At 35.1% G+C, this 16047-nt stretch overlaps 2 protein-coding genes, 1 non-coding gene and 2 pseudogenes across 5 annotated transcripts; 3 read left to right on the top strand and 2 right to left on the bottom strand.

The window, feature by feature from the left end:
• Positions 1 to 20: 20 nt before the first annotated feature.
• mir-258.2 lies at positions 21 to 116 on the bottom strand. Its single transcript, NR_002341.2, has one exon. It is a non-coding gene; the product is annotated as a pre-microRNA mir-258.2 (primary transcript).
• Positions 117 to 674: 558 nt separating this feature from the next.
• On the top strand, positions 675 to 1418 carry AC8.4 (uncharacterized protein; the record flags this gene model as incomplete). Its single annotated transcript, NM_075642.1, has 3 exons — positions 675 to 853; positions 900 to 1124; positions 1169 to 1418. The coding sequence occupies 3 exons, from the start codon at positions 675 to 677 to the stop codon at positions 1416 to 1418; spliced, it is 654 nt and encodes a 217-aa protein (NP_508043.1).
• Positions 1419 to 2984: 1566 nt separating this feature from the next.
• Positions 2985 to 7052, bottom strand: AC8.5 (annotated as a pseudogene). The gene is made up of 5 exons: positions 6954 to 7052; positions 6771 to 6890; positions 5059 to 5280; positions 4038 to 4276; positions 2985 to 3480 (listed from the first exon to the last, which is right to left on the bottom strand). Coding segments are annotated over exons 1-5 (1176 nt in total).
• A 3520-nt stretch (positions 7053 to 10572) lies between these two features.
• On the top strand, positions 10573 to 11061 carry AC8.6 (annotated as a pseudogene). Its single transcript has 2 exons — positions 10573 to 10944; positions 10993 to 11061. Coding segments are annotated over exons 1-2 (441 nt in total).
• A 1419-nt stretch (positions 11062 to 12480) lies between these two features.
• set-28 (SET domain-containing protein) lies at positions 12481 to 13489 on the top strand. Its single transcript, NM_075648.2, has 2 exons — positions 12481 to 13051; positions 13208 to 13489. The coding sequence occupies exons 1-2, from the start codon at positions 12494 to 12496 to the stop codon at positions 13370 to 13372; spliced, it is 723 nt and encodes a 240-aa protein (NP_508049.1). The 5' UTR covers positions 12481 to 12493; the 3' UTR covers positions 13373 to 13489.
• Positions 13490 to 16047: the final 2558 nt, after the last annotated feature.

Below are 16047 nucleotides of genomic sequence, written 5' to 3'. Positions count from 1 at the left end.
CAAATCGGCTACGACATTTGCAAAACTTCGTGCAGGCTTCCTTCTACAGTATTCGACCACAAATTCGAGCGAAAACTTCAACAAATATGTAAAAGGATTCCTCTCAAAACCATTGCCTGCGGATCGACTATTGGATAAAGTTGTTAAAATTTGCCAGGGTCTGTCGATCGATCATAGATTATGAAATTCAATTTCAATTTTTCAGATGCGATCAATCAGTGTTGGTATGCAGCATTAGACAAATCTCAAACTGTTAAGATGCCAGCGATTCCATGCGACCCGTCCTTCAAGAAGCGAGTCAACGCTTTCAGAGCGATTGGTTTGGGTAGTTGCGAGCTACTTGCAATGGATATTCCGCTGAAAGTTGCAAAGAGTATTAATCGAAAAGTAATCCAGCTCTAAATGTCTCAATTGCAGTTCTACATCTCAGCGAGTGCCACAATCACGACTCTCCCGCCGGATTGCATATCCTCGAAGATTCAGATGATCAATACAAAATAGATGTTGGTTATGGAGAAGAGCACGTATTTGTTCACTTTGATGCTGAAAAAGAAAGTCTGCTCTGTTCCGATTGTGGAAGTACACTGCCGGCATACATTTGTTCACATTTGTTAGTTCCAGATACTCATCAGTCTTATTTTAAACGCTTTTGCAGAATTTATTGTCTGACTGAGATGAATGCTGTTCGACGAATTTTGTTTTGGAATTTTATGATGATATCGAAAAAGGGAAATCGTGCCATTTCAAAGAAAGAACCGAAGCCTCCATCTACAAGCGGCCTGAAACTTTGTGACAGGAGAGGTGGCAGAGGATCCGCCAATAATGACGTACGCCTCTATGCAGAATATTCTGAGTAGGTTTAGAATTTTATAAACATACCTGCCAATTTACTATTTCAGCCCCAGTTACTTTCAAGACACGACTAATAACGCTGATGATGTGATTTCCGAGGACGAGGCAGAGGTTCCAGCTGGATCTACATCTTCACGTGGTTCTACCTTTTCAAAAAGGAGATCGGAAGCTATGAGCGAGGAGTCGGAAAAGTCGGAAAATAGCTCCCTCTCGTATAAAAAAGTGCAGAATAAACCCGAACAGTCGCATGGTCGTCGTCCAAAGCGTAAAATGTAAACATTTTGCTATAAATAATATCATAACCACTAAATTTTAGAAATACGAGATCACAAAAACGATTTTCGCCGTCACCGTCTCCTGTCCGTCCAAGAAAATCGATGATTCTGCAACCGCTTCTAAAAAATTCTCCTGTTTCGACACAAATTGAAGTTTGTGATTCAAAGATGTCCAGTGACGACGAGGATGAATACACACGCAATATGGATGGTGGCGAGCAGTATGATTCTACAGTTTCCACTGATAGCGAAACCAGAGATCCTGTTGAGATTGACTCGGATTCGGAATGAGCCAAAGTGCCAGTAATAAAATAACGTTATTGTCTATTTTTTTGTTTCTTCAATTTCACTGATATATTTCCATTCTTGTTTTCCTTGTTTTTTTTTCACTTGTTTTCTAATATTTTGTTTGTTGAGTTCCACTAATTTTAGTCCCAATTGTTTGCTAGTTAATCGATAATCTGTTTTTTTTTGTTGTTAATTTTTCAACCTTGTTCTTGATTTTTCTTTTTGCCTCCATTTCCCAAATCCCGCCTCACTTTACCGGTTTAGCCTTTTTTTTTTACCAATTTCCTACGGTTAGATTTTTCACACAGCACCGGTACAATTTCATCCTCTTTCGTTGTAGTCCAATTTCCATGTCATACCTTCTTTCCTAGTTTTTTCCCCATTTATAGTAACGGGTTTTCTAGATGAATTGGATTTTTAAAAAATTATGTTTGTTTGTTTAACTTGACTTGCTCCATTTCTAAATTACAGAGTTTTCCGTCGACACGAAATCTGAGAAAAAAGTGGAATAAAGTGGAATAACTTTAAAAAAATTGGGAGAAAAATGGGTTGTAGGCATGGGAACATTGAAAAATTATTGTTTTTAATAGAGCAAATCAGAAAATTCTGAAAAATTTGGTACAGGTAGTCAAAGATCATTTGAAGGTAGTCAAAGAGCATTTATACATCAGATCTTATCTCCATTTTTTGGGAAATTTAGGAAGTGAGAAAGAGCGCGACTTTCTTAGACATCAAAAAAGTAAAATGTTATTGACAAATCTGATTTTTCAGCGAAAAAAACTGAAAATTCTGAAAAATTAGATAAAGGTAGTCAATGAGCCGAAAGGTAGTCAATGATCTAAGGTAGTCAATGTGCAAAGGTAGTCAATGAGCCGAAAGGTAGTCAAAGATCTAAGGTAGTCAAAGAGCAAAAGGTAGTCAAAGAGCCGAAAGGTAGTCAAAGATCTAAGGTAGTCAAAGAGCAAAAGGTAGTCAAAGAGCCGAAAGGTAGTCAAAGATCTAAGGTAGTCAAAGAGCAAAAGGTAGTCAAAGAGAAGGTAGTCAAAGAGTGTTTGCCGGAAATTTTTCGGGGAAACCCCCAATTTTTGGTTAGAAAATTGCATTTTTGAGACAAAAATCAGCGAAAAAATTAATTTTTTAGTTTTGTTTTTTTTTTCAATTTTTCCTTGAAATTCAAATTTCTAGGCTAAAAAACGAAGAAAAACTAATTTTTGTATCAAAAATCAGAAAAAATTCAATTTTTCTGCAAAATTCAAATTTTCGAGTTAATCTTCAATTGCTAGCTTAAAAATCACAGGGTATTACGATTTTGGGATTAAAAATTCGCGAAAAATTCAAATTTTTGGGGCTAAAAATTAAAGAAAAGCCTAAATTTTCAAGTCAGAAATCGGATAAAATTCAATTTCTAGCTCAAAAATTCCACAAAATTCCAATTCGTGGGCCAAAAATTCGCGAAAAATTCAAATTTTAAGCCTAAAAACCCAATTAAAACTACTTTTGGGAAAAAATGGAGAAAAATGTTTTAAAAAAAGAAAGAAAAAAATTAAGAATCAAATTGCGGCTTCTTCTTTACTCCGCTGGAAGAGCTTCTTCTTCCACCAGCTGCTCCTCTTCCACCAATTCATCTTCCACCGGCAGATAATCCTCTTCCACATGCTCCTGAAGCTCCTGCTCCAGCTCGAGATCCTCCTGATAATACCCAACTTCTTCCTCTTCCACAACTTCATGAAGATCCATATGATGGTGATGGTGGTAGTCCCCCTCGTCAATCCCAACAACATCAATCTCATCTCCAGCAGCTGCTCCAGGAGCACTGGCCGCCTGTCGAGTCCTCTCGATCAGCCTTGCTTCTTCTTCCATCATTCTGATGTATGAGGTGACGCGGATCGGATTGATCTGCTCTCGGCGCGGGTTCAGAAGCTCGTTCTCGATCTTTGCCAGGTAGTTATAGGCTTTTTTCAGCTTCAGCAGGGTGCTCTCGTTGGGGATCAGGTCGCGGTAGTCGATTTGTTTGATCACCTCGTTTGAGCTTGATAGGCGATGGATGAACGAGTCGTAGAGCATTCTGGAACAGTTTTTTTTGTTGGAATTTATTTTGTTGGACATATTTTGGAATTGAAAAATAAAATTTTTTTGGATTTTTTTCAGGATTAAAAAAAAATTTTTGGGAATTTTTTTGGATTTTTTTTTTGAAATTTTGGAGGTTTTTTGGAATTTTTTTTTGGAATTTTTTTTGGAAATTTTTTTTGGAGTTAAAAATGTTTTTTTGGAATTTTTTTGGATTTTTTTTTGGATTTTTTTTGGGATTTTTTTTTGGAATTTTTGTGGGTTTTTTTTTGGAATTTTTTTTGGGATTTTTTTGGAGTTAAAAATGTTTTTTTGGAATTTTTTTGGATTTTTTTGGGATTTTTTTTTGGAATTTTTGTGGGTTTTTTTTTGGAATTTTTTTTGGGATTTTTTTGGAGTTAAAAATGTTTTTTGGAACTTTTTTTAAAAAGAATTTTTAAAAGAATTTTTTTTTGGAATAAAAAAAAATTTTGGAATTTTTTAAAGAATTTTTAAAACTTTTTTGGGAAATTTTCTTGGGAATTTGGAATTTTTTAAAGGAATTTTCTATGGAACTTGTTTTGGATTTTTGTTGTTGCAATTTTGTCAATTTTTTGGGAATTTTTAAAGAGAATTTTATTCCTCAGGCTCCGCCCATTTTCTTTGGGTCTTGAAGCGAAATAATAACAAAAGAAAATTTCTTTTTTTATTAAATAACACTTTTTTAATTTGAAAATTAAGGCTTCTGACCATTTTGTGGGCGTGGCTTGCAACTTCACAAGCTCCGCCCATTTAATGGTTAATTTTTTAATTTTCTAGAAAAATGTGAAAAATAATTTTGAATTTAAAACAATTTTATGCAATGGAAATCGCTTTCAGTTAGAAAATTTAATTTTTTTCAGGAAAATTGCAAATTTTGATAGTTTTTCCGATTACAATAATGACGTCTGGGCGTGGTTTGCACTTTCACAAGCTCCGCCCAATTAATGGTTAAAAAGTCGCTTGTTTTTGTTCAATTTTCTAGTAAAAATGTGAAAAATAATTCAATTTTTTCAATTTTTTTTGAGATAAAATTGATTTCCCCCCCCCCCCCCAATTCTTGTTAACCATGTTTTTAGCCATGTTGAGGGCGTGGCTTCTGACGAAATAAGCTCCGCCCATTTAGTGGTTAAAAATTGGTTTTTTTTTTTGAATTTTTATGAAATAAAAATCGGTTTTTAGCAGGAAAAGTCAATTTTTCTTTATTTTTTTTCAGGAAAAGTACAAATTTTATTTTTCATTGCGAAAAAAGGAAGGAATTCACCAGTTTGTGGGCGTGACTTGGAAATTCACAAGCTCCGCCCATTTAGTGGTTATAAATTGGTATTTTTTTTCCTATTTTTCATTGAAAATGTGGAAAAAAATTGAATTTTCCATGATTTTTCAGGTTAAAACCTTTCATTTTCTCAATTTTTCACATTTCCAAGGAGAAAAGTCTGAAACTGGATTTTTTGGATTTTTTAGGCCAAAAATCCCATATTCAGGGCATTTTTCACCAATTTCTCAGGTTTTAACCCATTTTTTTCCGCCCAAAAACCAAAACAAAAGAAAAAATAACAAACCCATTATCCAAATAGGCTTTATTATAGAACGCGGTGCACGAGTTCTCAGTCCGTATGACCTGTTTAGCACTTTGCTGACGGAGCTCTTGCTGGTGAAGCCGCCCACGTTTTCGATTAGTTGGCAGTTCTTCGAGAGACGGATTGTCGACTGGACGGAATGTTTGAGAGCGGGAAACTGTTTGGAGACGATTGCAACGGAAATATTGGACCATTCCTTTCTGGAAGAAGACATTTTTTTTTTAAATTTTTTTTTTGCGCAAATTTTTTAGTTTCTGAACAAGAGAAATGCTAGAATTTTGACCAGAAAAATTTGGGCTAATTATCTTTTACTATGATATCTTTTACTTTTTTATCTTTTACTCATCCATTTTTTTCGAAATTATCTTTTACTCATTTACTCATAAACTTTTGAGCTTCCTGAGCATGGCCTGAAGCCCACAACTTCAGGAACGGGGCTCGAGGAACTCATGACCAAAAAATTTTAGTTTGTCTCGCTTCTGCGGCGCTCTGACTCGGCAGTGAAAGCCTACTGGCATAGCAGGCCTTCGGCCTGCTCTGCCTATAATTTAGATTAAGAGCGCCTACGGCGCTCTGTCCCCGCGAAGAAAGCAGACCTCAAAATTAAAAAATGTTTCATTTTAAAATTAAAAAAAAATTTTAATGTATTTTTATTTGAAAATTAAAATAATAATTTTCAACCCCTCAATTACAATAAATGAACAGTTACAAGGACCTCTTACAAAAACAAATGTGGCGATGTCTATTGTTCTTCTATTAAGAGATATGTCGTAAAATATACATATCTGATCCTGTAACAGTAATTAGAGACCATATTACAGCCACCCTATGCATGAGAGGGAGGAGGCAAGAGAAAGGGGAGGAAAGAGGGGGGCGGGCGGGCATTGCTGAAACTCGAAAGCGCCGTAACTCAGCTCATAATAGGAATTGGAAAAAGAAAAGTATATATTTGAAATCAGCGTTAAAAGTAGAATATGATAGCATTTGAAATTTTGGAAATTGGTGAAGAATAAACTTTTGAGCTTCCTGAGCATGGCCTGAAGCCCACAACTTCAGGAACGGGGCTCGAGGAACTCATGACCAAAAAATTTTAGTTTGTCTCGCTTTTCATAGCAAAAATAATAAGATTTAGGACATAACATTCACATTTCAGTAAAAAACTGGTCCAGGAAAAGAGGGAAATTGAAATTTCGAGGTCAAAAATTAAATAAACTAAAATCGTTGAAAATGATTGTAGAGAGCTGTGCTTTCAGCATCCATTCGGTATTTATGTACTAATTACGAATTTAACATAAAATCCCATTTGGTAGTGGAAAATTTTTTATTTTTCCAGCAAAAACGTCATTTTTTTGAGAAAATCATGAAATTTGCGATTTCTGAAGTTATTTTTGACTTTTTTGTAAAAAAAATTATATTTTTGAAGAGTAAATTTCCTGAAAAATACGTTTTTCGAAAAATTTACCCCAAAAAGTGCCAAACTGACCGACTTATAGGCAAAAGAATCTCAAAAATCACTAATTTGCACACCAGAAACAAAAGGGGGAATGCGCACAATTTCATTGAAAAATCGTCAATTTATGCTTTTTTCGTAACTTTCCGGTTGGATAATGAGAAAACTATTAAAACTAGAAAAACGAATTCTACGTTAAAATTTACATTTGATAATGTAAAATAAAACAAAAATACGAACGTTAAACATGTTTTCAACGCAATTTTCGAAATTCCGGGATTTTTCGAGTCCGATTTTCAAATCATCATAACTCAGTTCAAAATTGATCGGGTGAGCATCCTCTGGGTTCAATCCCACAGGCTAAAAAATTTTTGTATGTCTTTTGCTGGCACTGTGAGATAAACACACACTGAATATTCATACTCTGCCCCGGCCTTCGGCCTGCGATGAATATTTACATTGAATATTTAGGCTCAGAGCGCCTTCGGCGCTCTGTTCCTGGTCGAAAAGTACCCCAGGCATCGCAGGCCTCCGGCCTGCTCTGCCTAAACTGAATAGTCAGATTTCAGAAGTAGTGAAAATAGTTATCTACGACTGAAGAAATATGCTGTAAGGAGTTGTTTCAAATTCAAATGTTATAAGAATTATTCAGCCTAAAAAGTTAGGTTAAAAAATAATAATTCTAACAGAAGCCATAAAGCTGAAATTTAAGTTATGATTAGAAATAAATTTAGAATTTATTGAAAAAAAGAGCTTGAAAAAATATTAAGTTTGAGCAAAGTTATGGTGCCAAACGTCCAAACACGTGTGTAACGCAGGAAAAATGGTAAGGGGGGAGACCGTCGTTTTATGGTGGGGTGGCGATGTTGGCTGCATAAACGGCCGTATCTCGCCCGAAAATGCAGCTAACAAACTGAAAATTGAGGAAATGATAGAATCGACTATTTTGTACCAAAAAATATAAAAATATAAAAATTATCTTGAAAACTGTAGTTAGGAGATTAAATTTTCGTTAAAACTGAATTTCCGCTCTAACAATTTTTAAAAATGTATTTAGAACTTAAAGATTCAGCTGCTAATGAAGATCAAAATTCTGTATCTATCAAAAAAAGAATTTCTGAAAAATGTTGATTCCAGCCCAAGTTATGCTCAATAGTGTGTCTCCACAACCAATTTCTCCCAGAAACGGGCGCCACTGCACTTTTCCCATTTAGTATTTTGCGCGGTCATAACTCGGTGGAAAGTAGCTCAATCAATCTAAAAACATTTTACCCCCCGTAAAATTGCATGAAAATGCCGAAAATCATAAAATTAAGATCGTACAATAAATATATACACGTGTCAGCGACAGACATCTGTTTGGATGGTTTTTATGTATGGTGGGGTGACGATGTTTTTGCTGGCTAAAATAATATCTCCACCAATATGTCCAGTAATTCAAATATTGACAACATTTGAAATGTTTGACACAATCATTCAAAAATGTCTTATGAAAAAATAATGAAACTTTCACATCTTCCCAAATGTTCCCGACTCTAAGCAAGAAACTATCAAAATATCTTGACATTATCCTCACCAATTCCCAAGCCAATACATTTTCAAAAACTTAAAACGCAATTTTCCACCAAACTCCAATAATCCTACAATAATCCTACAGCACCCCAACAGTACCACTACAGTACCTTGACATTATCCCCCAGCAACTCCCAGCCCAAAACCTCTTCTGTAGACAAAAACTCAATTTTTCCCAAACTATAGTAACCCTACCGTATGCCTACAGCTCTCCTACAGTACTACTACAGTAGCTTGGCATTATCCATCAGCAACTCCCAACCCAATACAACTTCCAACTACAGAAAAGAGAGTTGAAAGATCAAAGATCAAACTAAAAACTACAAACGGACGGAAGGACACGCTCTTTATATATAGTAAATTGATTTAGGGACTTTGGGAGCACAGGTGACTTGTATTTTACAACCACCAATAATGCACTCATCCCTTACATGCTACGTTCACCCTAGTCAACTACAATTATTGATTGGCATAGGACATTGGGAAATGATGACAAAGGAAGGGCACACTTCCCAAGATTGTGATGAGAAGATAAACATTAAAACACCGAAAAACAGATAGGTTAACATGAGAATACATTAAAACAATCAAAAACTCCGCAACAAAGTTTGATATACGTCTCACATGGCTCAGAAGTACGTGACCGTACGTGAAGTACGTGAATTCTACGTTGGGTAACTGAATCGGCAAAAATTTGGTTAAAATTCCAGTTAAAGTGTAGTAAATTTTTTTCAGGACAGTTAATTTCATCTATTATATGCATTTCAGGAAGAACTCCATCAATTTTCTCAAAATTTTGATTTTTGAAAAAAATTTTTTTGAGTGGGTAGACTCCACATAGTCACTTGAACTCGCTTGTCTGGATCTTTGATGATATAATGGCAACTTTTTAGTTGGAAAATTTTTTCCAACAGTTTATCTATAGAACATCACTAACCACCGTTAACTGAGCAGTTTGATCAACCAAATCGGCTTGAAAATATTTCTTTACACGAAAAACTCTTTTTTTGGTAAAATTTCAAAAAAATGAGTAAATGAGTAAAAGATAATTTTTTTCAAAATGATGAGTAAAAGATAAAAAATTAAAATTGGAAAACTTGAGTAGATGAGCGATAAAAACTGTTAATTCCATCAATTAAAGACATTTCAGAAAGGACTCCATCAGTTTTCTCAATAATTTTTCCTGAATATACATATCGAGATATATGACTAGTGAAGACCGGATGGGTGGTCGGAGTACTTTATCTAATAGATATAACTGTCGTTCCTCTATTGAAGGGGACGAATTACGATACAGCTCCTCGGAGTGGAATAATCTCGATAGATTATTCCCCAGTGATGCGGATAGAATAAGACGAAGATTTAGCTTTCCGCAATAGTTATTTATTATAATAATCGATCGGTGGTGGTGAATATTAAGGAAGATGAGTAATTAGTAGTATGAGTTGGTGAAAAGGTCATAGGATCGGAGTATAAACCGAATACAACCACCTCCTAGGTGTGGTTGGTGGAAGAAGTGAATAATATTCAAATCGAAAGGTTAGGTGGTGATTGCGAAATAGTAAAGGGGCGAGAAATTAGTATTTGGCGGGTAGGTCAAACGGGGGAGATCAATAATAATTATACGAGCGCAGCTCGTTACTGCTTCTGCGTCTCTCGTTGTTATCACCCTTCGCGGTGGCACCGCGACACTCCGCCTGAGAAAAGATCCGAATTCCGAAGGAATTTGGATGATCTCATCTGGAATCCACTCGCCAATGACGCGGCTTGTCCTCCGACACTGCTTGGCTCCGACGCTCCTTTGCTCCTCCGACACTGGTACTCCAATATCAGCGATCCCGGCTTGTCCTTCTCCCGAACGTCTTTCGACGTGATCGATAACTTTTCAGCTTGTCATTCTTATCCCGAACGTCTTTCGACGTGATCGCTAACTTCTCCTGGTCGCTGCTCTTCCTCCTAAGCTTCTCCTCCTTGTTGCTGACGAAGATCCAAAATCCAACGGTTTCTGGATGTCTCGAAACCAACTCCATCGTCCGACGTTGCTGCTGCTCTGCTGTACGACGTCCTTCCGATCTCCGCTGCTGGTGATCCTCAGAACGCACCGTCCTGATCCATCCCTTCGTGCGTACAGCACGACACTCCGGGGGAAAAAAAGCTCGAAATTCAAAAGAATTTTGAGTGGACCAAATTGTACAGAATGTTGCAAATGTGCTCGGCGTTCTTCTAGATCCACGACGACATCCGTATTTCTTGTCATCTTCGACTGTTCCTCTTCGTCTTCCGGAGTCATAACTTGTGCACGTTGAATCGGAAAAGCTGCACAAATCGTCCAGCACAATCACATCTTCAAGCCAAGGTCGGTGAAAAATCCATCGAATTTCCGATATTTTCCTTTGCCTGCCGAACATCCAACTTCCAACTACATCTTTGAATTCCACGAAACGACACGATTTTTTTCTTCGTCGAAGCAATGGGAATCCATTACAGAGCTGCAAATGAGAACCTCGCAGAAAATCTTGTTTCAATTTATGAATCCAAAACAAACGAAGTAAAGATGCCTGCATTCACAATTGAATCAATGTTCTATAATAGACAATTACAATTGGCTGTAGAACAAAGTGCTTCACTGAACAGAATTTATGATTTGTACACCACCATGGTACCACGACTAGTTGGAGTCAACAATTATCTGTCATCACTAGTTTTTCGAAAACTCGCTGCATCCTCCGATCGTCATTGGCCACTGTTACGGAGAGTAATCATCGACGGTATTGCAGCTGGACAGATGAATGGAGTTATTGGAGAAGAAATGCGCAAACAGTTGTGTAATGTACAGCTACATGTAAGTTTTATTTCCAAATATCTTGTGTTTTTTACAAGTTTTTTTCAGACATTGGGAACTAGTGAACGGGAGCAATTCACATCTCTTGTCCCAAAAATTGGTTGCAGTTTGGGTTGAGTTCAGCCAATTCACCGAAGAGAGAATGAGAAGGCTCCAAAGGAAACTGTCGCCTAGCCAGGTTTTAATATTATTTTTCAAACCATCAGTCGTATATTTCTCAAATTTTGCAGATCAACAAAATTCCGATGATTTTTAGCTTTAAAATTGAGAAAATTTGTGAGAAATTAGATTTTTGGTAGTAAAAATTTGAAAAAATTAGATTTTTCGACTGAGAAATTGAGAAAAGCGCCATTTTTCATAGTAAAAAATGAGGAAAAATGCGATTTTTATCTGTAAATTTCTGAAAAAACGAGGAATAATGGATACATTTTGTGAAAAATCGAGAAAAAAACCAAATTTTACAGTGAAAAATTGACTAAAATCTCGCAAAAATCGCAAATTGTGCCAATTTTCACCAAAAACTGTTAGAAAATATAATTTTTTTAATGTAAAAATTGACAAAAATTATGCGAAATTTCCAATTTTCTGAGAATTTTCTGTTGCAACTTGTGAAAAATCGGTTTTTTAACACAAAAATGGCCACATTTTTTTAAATTAAAAAATTAGAAAATTTTCAGAAATTTTGAAATTTCGCGCAGTTTTGTCAATTTTCAGACAAACAATTCAATTTTCAAATAAAATACCCCCAAAAACCGAAAATTTTTCCAGAAAACTCCACGTGGAGCTCCGCGAGCATCTGGAGGCCCTGTGATCCTCTCGAGCCGCCGTTTACAAGAAAAGCAGAAGGAAAAAGATCAAAAAGAGAAAAAAAACTGGAGAAAAAGCAGAAAGAGCAGGAAGAGAAGAAGCAGAAAAAAGAAGAGGAAAAGGCGAAAAAACTGAAAGAAAAAGAGGATAAATTGAAGGAAAAAGAGGATAAAATCGATTATGATGAATATTACGCAAATTAACCACTGAAATAAAGAGAATTCCGAGTGATTATACAAATTTAAGTGGATTTTGACAGATTTCTACAAGTTTTCACGAAAAAATACGAGAAAAAACGAGTAAACACGCTGAAAAACAATGAAAAATTTAGGCCAGAATAATATTAATTTGACAATGACTACGGTAGATGGCGGAGTACGCAGAGGTTTTTGCGTACTTTGCATCATACTCTACGAGCAATGATTTTCATTGTTTTTTGTTTTTTTTGTTTTTCCAACATTTTCAATCGATTTTTGAGCTTTTTTATCTGTTTCCTTGATTTTTCCAATAAATATTAGCTTTATTAATTTGAATTTTCTTAAAAAACTCGAAAAATCACGTAAAATTATCATTTGTACCGGTTTTCTCCGCGAAAAAATGTGCCTTACAATAGGACCGAAACATTTTTGCATTTAATTTAGAGCGGAAATTCAGCATTTTTCCATGTCTCCGCTTACTTTTATTTTTGTATGGACCCTTGGTCACAATTGATAAAAATATATACATTGCAGATATAATCGTAATGAATCAAAAATTGCAAAAATTCAAATCTCCACGCATCGGAATTTCAAACAGCGTCAAACAGGTTCTTTCGACACTATTCCCGATCAAAGATGTTGAGAGACCGCTCGGAAAGGAATGTCACAGCGTCCTAATTTCAAAATCCCCCGTATACACCAGAGCTCTCCGTGCACCACGAGATCTCAAGCCGGGCGAGTCAATTGTGATGATTCGAGGATTTTGTGCATTTCATCATGAAATTCAACCAGATCACAGAAGTCAGAGATATCTATTCACATACGGTCCTGTCTATTTGGATGCTCGCGCGATGTCAAAAAATCCGGGAAAATTTGTCCGCAGAAGCTGCATTCCGAATAGTTATCTTAGATGTGGAAGAACTGATTCAGAATTCTATCTGATTATCGTCGCAAAGGAATTCATTCGAAATGGAGTTGAGATTACTATCGATTTTAATGCTGATGTCTTCCCATTGTGTTCTCCTTTAGAATGTATTATGCACTCGATGGATCGTGGGAATTGTCGAAAGAATGGTGGTTATATTGGACCGCCGAAGCATTTTGTATGTTGAATTATGCCGATTTCACCGAAAAAAACAAAATATAGCAAAAAAATTTGGATTTTGCTCGAAAAATCACGAGCTCCCTCCACGATTTTTGTAGAATTTTCAATTTTCAACAAAAAAAATGCATTTTTAATAAAACAAAAGGATTTTCAGCCTTCAACCATTTCTCCAATCAATCCGAAGCCATCACAACCTCAGTTCGATGACGAACAAATGAATCTACTGAAATCGATTATCAACCAGTCTAAGATCGTTTCGATGATGCCACGAGACACGAAACACTTGTGCCACGAGTTTAAGCAGGAATATGGCTCCTAGAAGACTGTAGAGGAGCTCTACTATGGCCTAGATTTCTTGATTTCGAGATTTACCAGTCAAATTATCTCGTCAAACATTGTACTGAATAAGGACCCTCTGATAAATGCTCAAACTTTGCACGATTTGTTATATATGACAAGTGTATTGGTGTACGAGCACGTTTTCAAATGGTTTGTTTAAAATTGAGAAATTTTTGAAATTTTTGAAAAATCGAAAATTTTTCGTTTTTCGATTATTTGAAAATCGAAAAATTTAGTTTTTTCGATTTTTCGGAAATTAGCTTCATATTTTGGCTATTATTCTTCTTTTTAGAAGAAATTTGTATGTTTTTTCTTATAAATATATGCAAAATTAGTTTTAAAAAATCTTATTTTATGGTTAATTTTCTGAACATATTTTTCGATTTTTCGATTTTCCAGGGAATCGGAAAAACGAAAAATTTTCGATTTTCGATTTCCAATTTTTCGATTTTTCGATTCCCTGGAAAATCGAAGAATATGTTCTGAAAATTAACCATAAAATAAGATTTTTTTATTAAAAATTCCAAAAATTTGGAACAAATTCGATGCAAAAAGCCACGTTTTTGATCTACAGTAACCCGCGGGATTTTCGATGCAGACTTCCCTGAAAAAATCCATGAAAATTCCAAAAAAAATTCAAACAAATTCCAAAAAACATCCAAAAAAAGTGAAAAAAGTGAAAAATCCTTTTTTTTCGGCAATTTACCATAAATTTGCCTTAAAAATCTTAATGTTTCTTATTTAATTAGTCATAATATTTGTTTATAGTATATGAATAGAAAGCGCTACAGAAATTAGAAATTCGCAGCGAAAAAACTCGAAAAATGAGCTTTCCCCGCAAATTTACACCCCTTGACCGTTTTTCACGGAATTGATTTTTGAAGAAAATCTTAAATATTGTGAATTTTTGGATTGAAAATCATTTTTCTTTTTCAAATTTGACACAAATTCGAGTTGAATTTTCAAAAATTTTAAATTTACCAAAATTATGACTGAAAATTTTGAAAAAACGGAATAATTTATGACTTTATCGCTAGAAAATGTAATTTCCGGGTTTGAAAATTTCCGGCAAACCGGCAATTGATTGGAATAATCTCTTTGTCTCTATAGGTTGTTTACAACCATATTAATAGAACAAGATGTGGTGAGAGTGCACTCGGTGATTGTAAAACCTAACAGAGAGACAATTGGTTCCGTCATCTATATTCTGCTTTTTGGGAATATACAATGTCGTTCAAAATAATATTTGGTCTCCAAATAAGTTCCGGGTCAAAAATCATAACTTTGTTCGCTGCGTATCAATTTACATGAAACTTTGGGAATTTATATTATCAACCATGGTCTTTCATTTGACAATAGCCACAAAATTTTTTGGCCGTCCGAAGTGCCCGTACTCGGAGCCAAATTTTTCAGGCATTTTTCTGATCTCGCTTCTTTTCAGTTTTCAATTGAGCTTTGTGTGCGGATTTTGCTTTGTTTAGAATACATTATTAGAAAACAACAAAAGTTTGGAAAAAAATCCGCCCAAAAAATTTTTTTTGGTTGGTCGTCAAAAAATGTTCAAAAAAATTTTTGTCGAAAATTCTAGATTTTTCCTACAAAAATGATGTAACCAAGTGTAAACTATTTTTACACATATAAATCATTTGAGTTAAAAATTTGAAACTCAAGAAATATTCAAAAAACTAAAAAATTATCCGAAAAAATTGTATTTTCTACTATCATTTTAGTGTATCGAACTAAATTGATATGTATTTTTAATGAATAACGACAACTGTTTTGATATGGTCGACTCCGAGCACCGATTTTTTCGGCTAACGGATAAATCGGCTAAAATCAATCGGCCTAATCTGCTAATTTTCGGCAAATTCCGATAATATTCATCTGGCTAAGCTTTTTTTTTCGTTATTTCTGTTAATTCATGTTTTGGGTTAAAGGTTTAGTCGAATTTTTTTATTGCTTAATCGTCTGAAAACACCGAATTTCATAATGAAACTTCTTGAAAACTTTTCAAGAAAAAAAAGTTATGGCGGCTCAAAAATGACCTAAAATTAGTTAAAATTGGAAATTTGACCGACTTATCATTGTCGCAGCCGCTCGAAACCATTTTTTTTTGAAATCGCCGTCTAATTTTGGGGGATACAAATTAATTATCGTGCGTTGTCAACACGGTTTAGTGTCGATGGACGAAGAGATTTGGTTAAAACATTTTGAAATTATGTTCGTCCAACGACTTTAAAATACCTAAACCATGTTGAAAACGCACGATAATTAATTTATATACCCAAAATTAGACGGCGATTTCAAAAAAAATTGTTTCCAGCCGCTTGGCAAGTCAAATTTCCAATTTTAACTAATCTGGTTATATTATGAACGGTTTATTTTACATATTTTTTAGTGCTGTTTTTTTCAGTTCAGAAAAGTGCACGTTCTTACTGTGTCAGAAAATCATCGGAAACTACTGCAGCGAATCCAAAAATGACTCGAACTCGATCCTCGATACTGTATTCCGCAAGTTTCGCCATATTCGGCGCCAGATGCTCGTGAAATCTGAACGAAAATTCTTAAAGAGAAGCCGGAAAAATCTGCTCACTTGTCATAATAGACGTTACACGATAATCCATCATTTTCAATCTCACTGAATTCCGTGAGAAC

Source organism: Caenorhabditis elegans, chromosome X, assembly GCF_000002985.6.
Source record: "Caenorhabditis elegans chromosome X".
Taxonomy (NCBI): domain Eukaryota; kingdom Metazoa; phylum Nematoda; class Chromadorea; order Rhabditida; family Rhabditidae; genus Caenorhabditis; species Caenorhabditis elegans.
This window is presented reverse-complemented; position numbering and strand designations above follow the sequence as displayed.

Excerpts from the sequence above, each read along its gene's own strand:
- set-28 (NM_075648.2), top strand. The coding sequence starts at position 12,494 with ATGAATCAAAAATTGCAAAAATTCAAATCTCCACGCATCGGAATTTCA. Across the intron at positions 13,052-13,207 it reads TTGGACCGCCGAAGCATTTT|CCTTCAACCATTTCTCCAAT; the intron begins GTATGTTGAATT and ends AAGGATTTTCAG.